The sequence below is a fragment of the Heterodontus francisci genome, chromosome 39, assembly GCF_036365525.1.
Source record: "Heterodontus francisci isolate sHetFra1 chromosome 39, sHetFra1.hap1, whole genome shotgun sequence".
NCBI classification, from domain to species: domain Eukaryota; kingdom Metazoa; phylum Chordata; class Chondrichthyes; order Heterodontiformes; family Heterodontidae; genus Heterodontus; species Heterodontus francisci.
Genome location: NC_090409.1, coordinates 42,843,745 through 42,859,265, shown reverse-complemented (window position 1 = coordinate 42,859,265; position 15,521 = coordinate 42,843,745). Strand labels below are relative to the sequence as shown.

Below are 15,521 nucleotides of genomic sequence, written 5' to 3'. Positions count from 1 at the left end.
CAGACGGGAGCCTCGGTTTAATGTCTCATCTGAAAGAAGGCACCTCCGACAGTGCAGCACTCCCTCAGTACTGACTCTCCAACAGTGCAGCGCTCCCTCAGTACTGACTCTCCAACAGTGCAGCGCTCCCTCAGTACTGACTCTCCAACAGTGCAGCGCTCCCTCAGTACTGACTCTCCAACAGTGCAGCACTCCCTCAGTACTGACCCTCTGACAGTGCAGCGCTCCCTCAGGACTGACCCTCCGACAGTGCAGCGCTCCCTCAGGACTGACCCTCCGACAGTGCAGCGCTCCCTCAGTACTGACCCTCCGACAGTGTAGCGCTCCCTCAGTACTGACCCTCCGACAGTGCAGCGCTCCCTCAGGACTGACCCTCTGACAGTGCAGCGCTCCCTCAGGACTGACCCTCTGACAGTGCAGCGCTCCCTCAGGACTGACCCTCCGACAGTGCAGCGCTCCCTCAGGACTGACCCTCCGACAGTGCAGCGCTCCCTCAGTACTGACCCTCCGACAGTGCAGCGCTCCCTCAGTACTGACCCTCCGACAGTGCAGTGCTCCCTCAGTACTGACCCTCCACAGTGCAGCGCTCCCTCAGTATTGACCCTCCAACAGGGCAGCATTGATTTCAGTTGTGTCGGCCTGGATTATTGGGCTGGAGTCTCCAGAGTTGGGGCTCAAACACACGAATGTCTGACTTGGAGACCAGAGAGATAGAGAGAAAGAGTTAGCACTAAACTCAGTCAGCCACCACTGATGGCTAAACAAATAGGCGAACGTTCATTGCACTATCCACTTATCCTGATTGGCTCAAGTTGTAGACCAATGAAAAATCACTTCAGCAGCACCCTTAACACTGGGCCCATAAGTGTTCCAATCCAACTATATCCTGGGCCAATTTTCTGTGGCGTTGTCTGTGGGGTGAAGGTGGAAGGTGGGTCGCTATCGTACAAAAATGCTTTGTGCAAACTTTATTTTTTTGAGGGTGATTATCCCCTATCACTGTGATGGAAGAGTTTGACTGTTTACATGGTCTGGGTAACGCCCAGTGCTGGGACCGGTCATGGTTGGTCAAGGGCAGAGCCAGAAGAAACAACAGACCTGAGGATTGGGAGCAGTTTAGAATTCAGCAAAGGAGGACCAAGGGATTGATTAAGAAGGGGAAAATAGAGTACAAGAGTAAGCCTGCGGGGAACATAAAAACTGACTGTAAAAGTTTCTATAGGTGTGTGAAGAGAGAAAAGATTGGTGAAGACAAATGTAGGTCCCTTACAGTTAGAAATCGGGAAATTTATTATGGGGAACAAAGAAATGGCTGACCAATTAAATACATACTTTGGTTCTGTCTTCACAAAGGAGGACACAAATATCATACCAGCAATGTTGGGGAACACAGGGTTTAGTGAGAGGGAGGAACTGAAGGAAATCAGTATTAGTAGAGAACTGGTGTTGGGGAAATTGATGGGATTGAAGGCCGATAAATCCCCAGGGCCTGATGGTATGCATCCCAGAGTACTTAAGGAAGTGGCCCTAGAAATAGTGGATGCATTGGTGATCATCTTCCAAGATTCTATAGACTCTGGAACAGTTCCTAAAGATTGGAGGGTAGCTAATATAACCCCGCTATTTAAAAAGGGAGGTAGAGAGAAAACAGGGAATTATAGAACAGTCAGCCTGACGGTAGTGGGGAAAATTCCAGAGTCTATTGTCAAAGATTTTATAGCAGAGCCCTTGGAGAACAGTGGTAGAATCGGACAGAGTCAGCATGGATTTACGAAAGGGAAATCATGCTTGACAAATCTACTCGAATTCTTCGAGGATGTAACTAGTATAGTTGATGAGGGGGAGCCAGTGGATGTGGTTTATTTTTCAGAAGGCTTTCGACAAAGTCCCACATGTGATTAGCATGTAAAATTAAAGTGCATGGGATTGGGGGCAGTGTATTGCGATGGATAGAAAGTTGGTTGCAGAACAGGAAACACAGAGTAGGAATAAACGGGTCTTTTTCCGAATGGCAGGCAGTGACTAGTGGGGTACCGCAGGGATCGGTGCTCTGACCCCAGCTGTTCACAATATACATTAATGATTTAGATGAGGGAACTAAATGTAATATCTCCAAATTTGCAGATGACACGAAACTGGGTGGGAGGGTGAGTTGTGAGTAGGATGCAGAGAGGCTTCAGGGTGATTTGGACAAGTTGAGTGAGTGGGCTAATGCATGGCAGATGCAGTATAATGTGGATAAATGTGAGGTTATCCACTTTGGCAGCAAAAACAGGAAGGCAGATTATTATCTATAACTGAGAGAGGGGAATATGCAGCGAGACCTGGGTGTTCTCAAACACCAGTCGCTGAAGGTAAGCATGCAGGTGCAATAGGCGGTAAAAAAGGCAAATGGTATGTTGGCCTTCATAGCGAGAGGATTCGAGTACAGGAGCAGGGATCTCTTGCTGCAATTACACAGGGCCTTGTTAACTATACAGTAAATGGAAAAGTCCTGGGGAAAATTGATGTACAGAGAGATTTGGGTGATCAGGTGCATTGTTCCCTGAAGGTGGCAACGCAGGTCAATAGAGTGGTCAAGAAGGCATACGGCATGCTTTCCTTCATCGGACGGGGTATTGAGTACAAGAGTTGGCAGGTCATGTTACAGTTGTATCGGACTTTGGTTCGGCCACATTTGGAATACTGCGTGCAGTTCTGGTCGCCACGTTACCAAAAGGATGTGGATGCTTTGGAGAGGGTGCAGAGGAGGTTCACCAGGATGTTGCCTGGTATGGAGGGCGCTAGCTATGAAGAGAGGTTGAGTAGATTAGGATAATTTTCATTAGTAAGACGGAGGTTGAGGGGGGGACCTGATTGAGGTGGACAAAATCATGAGAGGTATAGACAGGTTGGATAGCAAGAAGCTTTTTCCCAGAGTGGGGGATTCAAATACTAGGGGACACGAGTTCAAAGTGAAAGGGGAAAAGTTTCGGGGGGGATATGCGTGGAAAGGTCTTTACGCAGAGGGTGGTGGGTGCCTGGAACGCGTTGCCAGCGGAGGTGGTAGACGCGGGCACGATAGCGTCTTTTAAGATGTATCGAGACAGATACATGAATGGGCAGGAAGTAAAGAGATGCAGACCCTTAGAAAATAGGCGACAGGTTTAGATAGAGGATCTGGATCGGCGTAGGCTTGGAGGGCCGAAGGGCCTGTTCCTGTGCTGTAATTTTCTTTGATCTTTGGTGAGGCCACACCTGGAATATTGTGTGCAGTTTTGGTCTCCTTATCTGAGGAAGGATCTTCTTGCTATAGAGGGAGTGCAGCGAAGGTTTACCAGACTGATTCCTGGGATGGCGGGACTGATGTATGAGGAGAGATTGAGTCGGTTAGGATTATTTTCACTGGAGTTCAGAAGAGTGAGGGGGGAATCTCATAGAAACCTATAAAATTCTAACAGGACTTGACAGGGTAGATGCAGGAAGGATGTCCCCGATGGTGGGGGAGTCCAGAACCAGGGGTCATAGTCTAAGGATACGGGGTAAACATTTCAGGACTGAGATGAGAAATTTCTTCACCTAGAGAGTGGTGAGCCTGTGGAATTCGCTACCACAGAAAGCAGTTGAGGCCAAAACATTGTATGTTTTCAAGAAGGAGTTAGATATAGCTTTTGGGGCGAAAGGGATCAAAGGATATGGGGGAAAGCAGGAACAGGTTACTGAGTTGGATGATCAGACATGATCATAACGATTGGCAGAGCCGGCTCCAAGGGCCGAATGGCCTACTCCTGCTCCTATTTTCTATGTTTCTATCTCAGTGAGAGACAGCTAGTGAATAGAGGGAAGTAAAGCCATCCACATAATCCCCCCCCCTAACTCGCCCATTCCCCAACCACCCAATCCACACCTCAGCCGTTCCCCACCCAATTCCCACGCACCCAGTCCCCACCCACCCAATCCCCACCTCACCCATTCTCCAACCACCCAATCCACACCTCAGCCATTCCCCACCCAATTCCACACACCCAGTCCCCCCCCACCCAATCCTCACCTCACCCATTCCACAACCAATTCCCACCCACCCAATCCCCATCTTGCCTAATCCCTACCTCGCCCAATTCCCCCATCACCCAGTCCCCACCCACTCAATGGCCCCTCATCCAATCCCCTCTCACCCATTCCAAATGTCCTCAATCCCCCCTCGTCCAATCCCCACCCACTCAAATCCCCTCACCCATTTCCTACCCACCCTTGCCCATTCTCCCCTCACCCAATCCCTCCTCGTCTATTCTCCCCCTCACCTATTCCCCCCCCTCGCCCGTTCACCTCTCACCCATTCTCTGCATTCTCCCCCTCACCCGTTCCCCTCTCGCCCATTCCCACTCACCTGTTTCCCCCACCCCCCGCCCATACCCCCCCTCGCCCGTACCCCCCCTCGCCCTTTCCACCTTCCCCGTTCCCCCTCGCCCAATCCCCCTCCTCGCCCGTTCCTCCCCCTCGCCCGTTCCTCCCCCTCGCCTGTAACCCCCCTCGCCCATTCTACCCCTTGACCGTTCGCTACCTGCCTTGTCCCCACCTGCCCGTTCTCCCTCGTACATTTCGCCTCGCCGTTTACCCCCCTCGCCCGTTCCCACTCACCCGTTCCCCTTTGCCCATTCCCCCATCGCCCGTTCCCCCTCGCCCATGTCTCCTTGCGTGTTTCCTCTCGCCCGTTCCCCCTCACCCATTCCCCCCTTGCTGGTCCCCTCCTCGCCCATCCGCCTCGCCGGTTCTCCCCCTCGCCCGTTGCCACTCACCTGTTTCCCCCTCGCCCATGTCTCCTTGCCTGTTCTCCCCCCCTTGCCTGTCCCCCCCCTCGCCCATTCCGCCTCGCCGGTTCTCCCCCTCGCCCGTTGCCACTCACCTGTTTCCCCTCGCCCATTCCCCCCCCTCGCCTGTTCTCCCCCCCTTGCCTGTCCCCCCCCTCGCCCATTCCGCCTCGCCGGTTCCTCCCCTCGCCCGTTGCCACTCACCTGTTCCCCCTCGCCCATGTCTCCTTGCCTGTTTCCCCTGGTTCAATCTCCCCCTTGCCCATTCCCCCCTCGCCCAATCCCTCGTCGCCCATTCCCCCTCGCCTGTTTCCCCTCGCCCAATCCCCCCTTGTTCTGTTCCTACCTCGCCCGTTCTCCCCCTTGCTTGTTCTCCCCGCCGCCCGTTCCCTCCCACCTGTTCCGCACCTGCCTGTTTCCCCCCTCACTCATTCTCCCCTTCACCTGGTCCCCACCTGCCCATTCCTTCTCGCTCGTTCCCCCCTTGCCCGTTCCCCCCTTGCCCGTTCCCCCCACCTAGTCCCCACCTGTCCATTCCCCTGCCCTTTCCCCCTCGTCATTCCCCCCCTCGCCTGTTCCCCCCGCCCGTTCCCCCCCTCGCCCATGTCTCCTCGCCTGTTTCCCATGGTTCAATTCCCCCCTCACCCGTTCCTCCGTCGCCCAATCCCCTTTGCCTGTTTCCCCTTGCCCAATCCCCCCTCGTCCGGTTCCCCCCTCGCTTGTTCTCCCACCTGCCCGTTCCCCCCTCACTCATTCTTCCTCTCACCCATTCTCCCCCTCACCTGTTCCCCACCTGCCCAACCCCCTCGCTTGCTCCCCCCTCCATTCCCCCTCACCTGTTTCCCCCCCCCTCACCCGTTCCCCCGTCGCCCATTGTCCACCTCGTCCGTTCCCCCTCTCGCCTGATCCACAGCCACCAGCTGTCCATTGTTAACTGGAAAGTATATCACGGGGTTAACATTTCTGCAAAGTCAGAGATAGTTCACATAATTTGGGAGCAGAGCAGATTTTGGCTGCAATGTGGTGGTTTTTGCTCATGTTTTGAGATCAGAACTTACCGAGGAGAAAGGCCAATGAAATGCACAGGAGCCTCATGGTCCCCATCTCTGAAAAGCAGAAGAGAACAATGAGGGACAGAAAACCCAGCAATTGATCCATCAATCACCCAAAACCCAGCCCGGAATCAATCAATTCCCCATCGATCACCCAGCCCGGAATCAATCAATTCCCCATCGATCACCCAGCCCGGGATCAATCAAATCCCCATCGATCACCCAGCCCGGAATCAATCAAATCCCCATCGATCACCCAGCCCGGAATCAATCAAATCCCCATCAATCACCCAGCCCATAATCAATCAAATCCCCATCGATCACCCACCCTGGAATCAATCAAATCCCCATCGATCACCCACCCTGGAATCAATCAAATCCCCATCGATCACCCACCCTGGAATCAATCAAATCCCCATCGATCACCCAGCCCGGAATCAATCAATTCCCCATCGATCACCCAGTCCGGAATCAATCAATTCCCCATCGATCACCCACCCTGCAATCAATCAATTCCCCATCAATCACCCACCCCGGAATCAATCAATTCCCCATCGATCACCCAGTCCGGAATCAATCAATTCCCCATCGATCACCCACCCTGCAATCAATCAATTCCCCATCAATCACCCACCCCGGAATCAATCAATTCCCCATCGATCACCTAGCCCGGAATCAATCAATTCCCCATCAATCACCCAGCCCGGAATCAATCAATTCCCCATCGATCACCCAGCCCGGAATCAATCAATTCCCCATCGATCACCCAGCCCGGAATCAATCAAATCCCCATTAATCACCCAGCCCGGAATCAATCAATTCCCCATCGATCACCCAGTCCGGAATCAATCAATTCCCCATCAATCACCCACCCCGGAATCAATCAATTCCCCATCGATCACCCAGTCCGGAATCAATCAATTCCCCATCAATCACCCAGCCCGGAATCAATCAATTCCCCATCGATCACCCAGCCCGGAATCAATCAATTCCCCATCGATCACCCAGCCCGGAATCAATCAAATCCCCATTAATCACCCAGCCCGGAATCAATCAATTCCCCATCGATCACCCAACCCGGAATCAATCAAATCCCCATTAATCACCCAGCCCGGAATCAATCAAATCCCCATCCATCACCCAGCCCGGAATCAATCAATTCCCCATCGATCACCCAGTCCGGAATCAATCAAATCCCCATCAATCACCCAGCCCGGAATCAATCAATTCCCCATCGATCACCCACCCCGGAATCAATCAATTCCCCATTGATCACCCACCCCGGAATCAATCAATTCCCCATTGATCACCCACCCCGGAATCAATCAATTCCCCATCGATCACCCAGCCCGGAATCAATCAATTCCCCATCGATCACCCAGCCCGGAATCAATCAATTTCCCATCGATCACCTAGCACCCATCAATTCATCACCTACCATCGATCAATCCCCAGCAAATCAGAGCAACGCAGGAACAGGAGGAGGCCATTCAGCCCCTCGCGTCTGCTCTCCTATTCAATGAGATCATGGCTGATCTGTGACCCAACTCCATATTGTCCCATATCCCTTAATATCTTTGGGTAACAACAATCTATCAATCCCAGATTTAAAATGAACAATTGATCCAGCATTGATTGCCATTTGGGGAAGAGAATTCCAAACTTCTCCCACCCTTTGTGTGTGCAAGTGTTTCCGAATTTCACTCCTGAAAACTCCGGCTCGAATGTTTAGGTCATGTCCCCTTGTTCGCTAGACTACCCAACCAGCGGGAATAGTTTCTATCTATCAACCCTATCAGTTCATCTTAATATCTTGTAAACTTCAATCAAATCAGTCTTTAACCTTCTAAATTCCCGGGAATGCAGCCCTGGTGTGTGGAATCTCTCCTTGTAATTTAACTCTTGGAGTTCAGGTATCATTCTGGTAAATCTACACTGCACTCTCTCTAAGGCTAAAATCTCCTTCTGAAGGTGTGGTTCCCAGAACTACTCCCAGTAACTCCAGGTGTGCCTAACCAGGGCTTTGTAAAGCTGAAACCTGGCTTCTCCCCCCACCTTGTATTCTCATCCTCCAGATATAAAGGGCAGAATTCCATTCAGCTTTTTGATTATTCGCTGTACCTGTTCAGTACATTTTAATGATCTTTATACGTGGAACCCCGGGTCTCTTTGGACCTTCACTGTTTCTAGCTTTTCATCATTTGGAATGTTCCCTGTTCCATCCTTTTTAGGATATCATCAGGTGGAGCAAATCCATGGCGGAACACGTTCCCCCAGGGATTGGAACGGACAGACTCGCAGTGGTGAGCGGGGTGAGACAGTAAAAGGGAGGGGTGGGGTGGTGTGAGAGACAGGGAGGGAGAGAAATGAAGAGAGGGAGGGAGGGAAAGGGAGTATGAGAGAGTGGGACAGATAAAGAGAGAAAGGGAGAGAGAAATGGAAAGGTGGAAAGAGAAAGGAAGTGAGAAAGAGACGGAGAAAAAGGAGGGGAGGGAGAGAGAAAAGGGAGGGAGGGCGTGAGAGAGAAAGGTGGGGGTGAGAGGAGGACAGGGAGGGAGAAAGGGAGAGAAAGAATGAAAGGGATAGAAGGAGGCAGAGAGAAAAGAGTGAGAAAGGGTAGGAGGGTGGGAGTGAGAAAAGGAGAGAGAGAGAAAGAGGGAGAGAGAAGTTGGGGGACAGAGGCAGAGGGGATGAAAAAGGGAGAGATTGAGGAAGTGAGAAAAGGAGCAAGAGAAATGGAATAGTAAGGGACAGAGACAGAAAAAGAGATAAAGAGAGAGCGAAACGGCGAGAGACAAAGGGAGAAAAAGAGGGGGAGAGGAGCAGAGGAAGGGAGGGAGAGAGGTGAGGGACTGAGAAAGAGGGAGGGGGAAGAGAGGAGTGAAAAAGGGAGAGACTGAGTGAATGAGGAAGAGGAGAGAGAAAGGGTCTGAAAGGGAGAGGGAGAATGAGGGGGAGAGGAAGGGGAGAGAGATGCAGAGAAAGAGAAAAGGAGAGGGAGGGAGATAGGCAGAGAGAGAGAAATATGGAGGGAGAGAGAGGTAGAAAGGGAGAAAGAGGGTCCGAGAGGTGGGGTGGGGGGGGCAGAGGAAGGGAAGGAGGGGAGTGAATAAGGGATAGAGGGAGGGAGTGTAAAGGGGGAGAGAGAGAGAAATGGAGACAGTGAGAGTGAGAAAGAGAGATGGAGAGTGTGAGAAAGAGAGATGGAGAGTGTGAGAAAGAGAGATGGAGAGTGTGAGAAAGAGAGATGGAGAGTGTGAGAAAGGGAGATTAGAGATGGAGAGTGTGAGAAAGGGAGATTAGAGATGGAGAGTGTGAGAAAGGGAGATTAGAGATGGAGAGTGTGAGAAAGGGAGATTAGAGATGGAGAGAGTGAGAAAGGGAGATTAGAGATGGAGAGAGTGAGAAAGGGAGATTAGAGATGGAGAGAGTGAGAAAGCGAGATTATAGATGGAGAGAGTAAGAAAGGGAGATTAGAGATGGAGAGAGTGAGAAAGGGAGATTAGAGATGGAGAGAGTGAGAAAGCGAGATTATAGATGGAGATAGGGAACTCACCGACTGGGACTGACGGACAGAGCTGCCTCTCTGATTTACGCCAGAGTTTCCTCAGCACATGGACATTTCTACCTGAACGCTGTGTTTGCGCCTCTGGCTGTGATCCTGAGTCCAGGATCAGGTAAACTCCCACCTCCTCCAATCCCACCCACTCCAATCTCCCTTTCTCCATGGGATCTTGCTGTCCCTCTGAGCGGCGCTGGGCGGGTGAAATGCAGGCATTGCTGAATCTTACCTGAATTGCGGCTCCCAGTGCAATGAACTCAAACTCCTCCCACACAATTTTTATACCCGTTCAGCTCTGGGGTGTTCTCCAGCAGCAGCCAATCCCGGGCTCGGGCAATCCCTTTCCCGGAGCTGAGATTAACCTGTGTTTATTCCACTCCAGGCAACACCGGCACAACCAGAGGCTCTTCTCCATGTGGGCGGTGAGATATCCCAGGGCAGGGGCGGGAGTTCCAGCTACAAGAGACACCGACCTGGAGACAGGTGCACAGGCAACAGGTAACTTCACAATTTACAGGGGATGGTGGCAGAACAAGGTGCATTCAGCACAGAGACTGACCCCAGGGGGCAGAGAGTGATCCCAGGCTCCAGAGAGTGACCACAGGGAGTGACGACAGGGTCTAGTGAGTGAGCCCTGAGAGTGACCTCATGGTCCAGTGAGTGACCACAGGGACTGAGCACTGGATCTAGGGAGTGACCTCAGAGAGTGACCACAGAGGGCCAGGTAGTGACCACAGGGTCTAGAGAATGAACATAGGATCGAGGGAGTGACATCAAGGAGTGACCCAGGGAGTGACCCTAGGGTCCAGAGAGAGACCGCAGGGAGTGACCACGGGGTCCAGAGAGTGACCACAGGGAGTGACCCCAGGGTCCAGAGAGTGACCACAGGGTGTAAAGAGTGATCACTGGGAGTGAGCACATGTGCCAGGGAGTGACATCAGGGAATGACCCCGGGCACAGAGAGAGTTCACAGGGAGTGACCGCAGGATAAACCACAGGGTCTAGAGAGAGACCCCAGGGAGTGAGGCCGGGGTGTGAGGCTGATTAGTAAGTCTGACAGTGCAGCACTCCCTCAGCACAGACCCTCCAACAGCGCAGCGATCCCTCAGTACTGACCCTCCAACAGCGCAGAATTCCCTCAGTACTGACCCTCCAACAATACAGCACTCCCTCAGTACTGACCCTCCAACAATACAGCACTCCCTCAGTACTGACCCTCCGACAGCACAGCACTCCCTCAGTACTGACCCTCCGACAGTGCAGCATTCCCTCAGTACTGACCCTCCAACAGTTCAGCACTCCCTCAGTACTGACCCTGCGACAATGCAGCACTCCATCAGCACTCCCTCAGTACTGACCCTCCAACAATACAGCACTCCCTCAGTACTGACCCTCCGACAGCACAGCACTCCCTCAGTACTGACCCTCCAACAGTGCAGCATTCCCTCAGTACTGACCCTCCAACAGTTCAGCACTCCCTCAGTACTGACCCTGCGACAATGCAGCACTCCATCAGTACTGACCCTCCAACAGCACAGCACTCCCTCAGTACTGACGCTCCAACAATACAGCACTCCCTCAGTACTGACCCTCCGACAGCACAGCACTCCCTCAGTACTGACCCTCCAACAGTGCAGCATTCCCTCAGTACTGACCCTCCAACAGTTCAGCACTCCCTCAGTACTGACCCTGCGACAATGCAGCACTCCATCAGTACTGACCCTCCAACAGCACAGCACTCCCTCAGTACTGACGCTCCAACAATACAGCACTCCCTCAGTACTGACCCTCCAACAATACAGCACTCCCTCAGTACTGACCCTGCGACAATGCAGCACTCCATCAGTACTGACCCTCCAACAGCACAGCACTCCCTCAGTACTGACGCTCCAACAGCACAGCATTCCCTCAGTACTGACCCTCCTACAGTGCAGCACTCCCTCAGTACTGACCCTCCAATAGTGCAGCACTCCCTCAGTATTGGCCCTCTGACAATGCAGCACTCCCGCAGTACTGACCCTCCGACAGTGCAACACACCCTCATACTGACCCTCCCACAATGCAGCGTTCCCTCTGTACTGACCCTCCAACAGTGCGGCACTCCCTCCGTACTGACCCTCTGACAGTGCGGCACTCCCTCCGTACTGACCCTCTGACAGTGCGGCACTCCCTCAGGACTGACCCTCTGACAGTGCGGCACTCCCTCAGGACTGACCCTCTGAATATGCAGCATTCCCTCTCTACTGACCCTCTGACAGTGCGGCACTCCCTCCGTACTGACCCTCTGACAGTGCAGCACTCCCTCAGGACTGACCCTCTGAATATGCAGCATTCCCTCTCTACTGACCCTCTGACAGTGCAGCACTCCCTCAGTATACACTGGGATTGTCACCCTGTCTTATCTTCTTGGCCGTCAGAGTGAGATTTGAACCCACGACCTGCTGACTAAGAGAAGAGAAAGTGAGTTTGAGAGAGAGCCAGAGAGATGGAGAGAGAGAGAGGGAGAGAGAGAGCAGTACACCCACTGAGGCACCAGTGAACAGAGAGGGTTAAGACCGAGTGAGAGTTTAGAAGGACTGCTTGCAAGATTGGGAGGTGGGTAAATATCAGCCTGATGTCGGGTGATTGTTAAAGAATGGGTGTGGAGGGAAGGGATGGAATGAGGTACGATATCTAATGTGGTTTGTTATCCACAGACGAAATAAACCCTTATCTTGTTCAGCCAGTTTGCATTCAGGAGAGTGACTAACTTGCTATGATTTGCATGACTGCAGTCAGTCACTCAGAAAGGGTGAGTGTGAATAAATTGGCACAGCTCACTGCCGCCTATCACAATCTCCTGGCCCTGACCCTGAGTGAGGTTGTGGAGGCTCTGTGCTCGCACGTACACAAACGCACACCATGTGTTACATACCGAGTCAGTGAGTACTTCCTCTAATATCTGACAAAGTCTAATCCCACTCTCCCTCTCACTCCTTGCACACATTAATATCCCACAAAATCTAATCCCACTCTCCCCCCTCACTCCCCTCACCCTTTAATATCCCACCCAGTCTAATCCCACTCTACCTCTCACTGCTTGCACACATTAATATCCCACAAAATCTAATCCCACTCTCCCCCCTCACTCCCCACACCCTTTAATATCCCACCCAGTCTAATCCCACTCTACCTCTCACTCCTTGCACACATTAATATCCCACAAAATCTAATCCCACTCTCCCCCCTCACTCCCCACACCCTTTAATATCCCACCCAGTCTAATCCCACTCTACCTCTCACTCCCCTCGCCCTTTAATATCCCACCCAGTCTAATCCCACTCTCCCCCTCACTCCCCACCCACTTTCATATCCCACCCAGTCTAATCCCACTCTCCCCCTCACTCCCCACACTCTTTCATATCCCACCCAGTCTAATCCCACTCTCCCCCTCACTCCCCTCACCCTTTAATATCCCACCCACTCTAATCCCACTCTCCCCCTCACTCCCCACACTCTTTCATATCCCATCCAGTCTAATCCCACTCTTCCCCTCACTCCCCACACTCTTTAATATCCCACCCAGTCTAATCCCACTCTTCCCCTCACTCCCCACACTCTTTCATGTCCCACCCAGTCTAATCCCACTCTCCCCCTCACTCCCCACACTTTCATATCCCACCCAGTCTAATCCCACTCTCCCCCTCACTCCCCTCACCCTTTAATATCCCACCCACTCTAATCCCACTCTCCCCCTCACTCCCCACACTCTTTCATATCCCATCCAGTCTAATCCCACTCTTCCCCTCACTCCCCACACTCTTTAATATCCCACCCAGTCTAATCCCACTCTTCCCCTCACTCCCCACACTCTTTAATATCCCACCCAGTCTAATCCCACTCTTCCCCTCACTCCCCACACTCTTTCATGTCCCACCCAGTCTAATCCCACTCTTCCCCTCACTCCCCACACTCTTTCATGTCCCACCCAGTCTAATCCCACTCTCCCCCTCACTCCCCACACTTTCATATCCCACCCAGTCTAATCCCACTCTCCCCCTCACTCCACTCACCCTTTAATATCCCAACCAGTCTAATCCCACTCTCCCCCTCACTACCCTCACCCTTTAATATCCCACCCAGTCTAATCCCACTCTCTCCCTCACTTCTCACACCCTTTAATATCCCACCCAGTCTAATCCCACAATCCCCCTCACTTCCCACACCCTTTAATGTCCCACCCAGTCTAATCCCAAAAACCCCCTCACTCCCCACACCCTTTAATATCCCAACCAGTCTAATCCCACTCTCCCCTCACTCCCCTCACCCTTTAATATCGCACCCAGTCTAATCCCACTCTCTCCCTCACTTCTCACACCCTTTAATATCCCAACCAGTCTAATCCCACTCTCCCCTTCACTCCCCACACCCTTTAATATTCCACCCAGTCTAATCCCACAATCCCCCTCACTCCCCACACCCTTTAATATCCCACCCAGTCAAATCCCACTCTGCCCCTCACTCCCCTCACCCTTTAATATCCCACCCAGTCTAATACCACAATCCCCCTCACTCTCCTCACCCTTTAATATCCCACCCAGTCTAATCCCACTATCGCCCTCACTCCCACACCATTTAAAATCCCACCCAGTCTAATCCCACAAACCCCCTCGCTCCCCACGCCCTTGATATCCCACCCAGTCTAATCCCACTCTCCCCCTCACTCCCCACACCCTTTAATATCCCACCTCGTCTAATCCCACTCTCTCCCTCACTTCTCACACCCTTTACTCTCCCACCCAGTCAAATCCCACTCTCCCCTCACTCCCCACACCATTTAATATCTCACCCTGTCTAATCCCACAATCCCCCTCACTCCCCATAACCTTTAATATCCCACCCAGTCTAATCCCACAATCCCCCTCACTCCCCACACCCTTCATATCCCACCCAGTCTAATCCCACTCTCCTCCTCACTCCCCACGCCCTTGATATCCCACCCAGTCTAATCCCACTCTCCCCCTCACTCCCCACACCCTTTAATATCCCACCCAGTCTAATCCCACTCTCTCCCTCACTTCTCACACCCTTTACTCTCCCACCCAGTCAAATCCCACTCTCCCCTCACTCCCCACACCATTTAATATCTCATCCAGTCTAATCCCACTCTCCCCCTCACTCCCCATAACCTTTAATATCCCACCCAGTCTAATCCCACTCACCCCCTCACTCCCCACACTCCTTTAATATCCCACCCAGTCTAATCCCACTTTCCCCTCACTCCCCACACCCTTTAATATCCCACCCAGTCGAATCCCACTCTCCTCCTCACTCCCCACACCCTTTAATATCCCACCCAGTCTAATCCCACTCTCCCCCTCACACCCCACACCCTTTAATATCCCACCCAGTCTAATCCCACTCTCCCCCTCACTCCCCACACCCTTTAATATCCCACCCAGTCTAATCCCACTCTCCCCCTCACTCCCCACACCCTTTCATATCCCACCCAGTCTAATCCCACTCTCCTCCTCACTCCCCACACCCTTTAATATCCCACCCAGTCCCACTCTCCCCCTCACTCCCCACACCCTTTAATATCCCACCCAGTCTAATCCCACTCTCCCCCTCACTCCCCACACCCTTTCATATCCCACCCAGTCTAATCCCACTCTCCCCCTCACTCCCCACACCCTTTAATATCCCACCCAGTCTAATCCCACTCTCCCCCTCACTCCCCACACCCTTTAATATCCCACCCAGTCTAATCCCACTCTCCCCCTCACTCCCCACACCCTTTCATATCCCACCCAGTCTAATCTCACTCTCCCCCTCACTCCCCACACCCTTTCATATCCCACCCAGTCTAATCCCACTCTCCTCCTCACTCCCCACACCCTTTAATATCCCACCCAGTCTAATCCCACTCTCCCCCTCACTCCCCATAACCTTTAGTATCCCACCCAGTCTAATCCCACTCTCCCCCTCACTCCCCACACTCCTTTAATATCCCACCCAGTCTAATCCCACAATCCCCCTCACTCCCCACACCCTTTAATATCCCACCCAGTCTAATCCCACTCTCCCCCTCACTCCCCATAACCTTTAGTATCCCACCCAGTCTAATCCCACTCTCCCCCT

The 15,521-nt window shown here is 52.6% G+C and overlaps 2 protein-coding genes across 2 annotated transcripts in view; one reads left to right on the top strand and one right to left on the bottom strand.

Annotated features, from left to right (window-relative positions):
• LOC137352684 (IgGFc-binding protein-like) overlaps positions 1-9,567 on the bottom strand; it is an 84,534-nt gene extending 74,967 nt beyond the window's left edge. The window contains exons 1-2 of the mRNA XM_068018402.1: positions 9,396-9,567; positions 5,846-5,893 (exon numbers count right to left, since the gene is read on the bottom strand). Of these exons, the coding sequence (XP_067874503.1) occupies positions 5,846-5,893; positions 9,396-9,567 (220 nt within the window). The remainder of the gene's footprint in view (positions 1-5,845; positions 5,894-9,395) is intronic.
• The window catches only part of LOC137352796 (complement C1q-like protein 3), a 171,088-nt gene that overhangs the window by 91,266 nt on the left and 64,301 nt on the right, over positions 1-15,521 (top strand). The window contains exon 4 of the mRNA XM_068018627.1: positions 9,784-9,899. Within this exon, the coding sequence (XP_067874728.1) occupies positions 9,784-9,899 (116 nt within the window). The remainder of the gene's footprint in view (positions 1-9,783; positions 9,900-15,521) is intronic.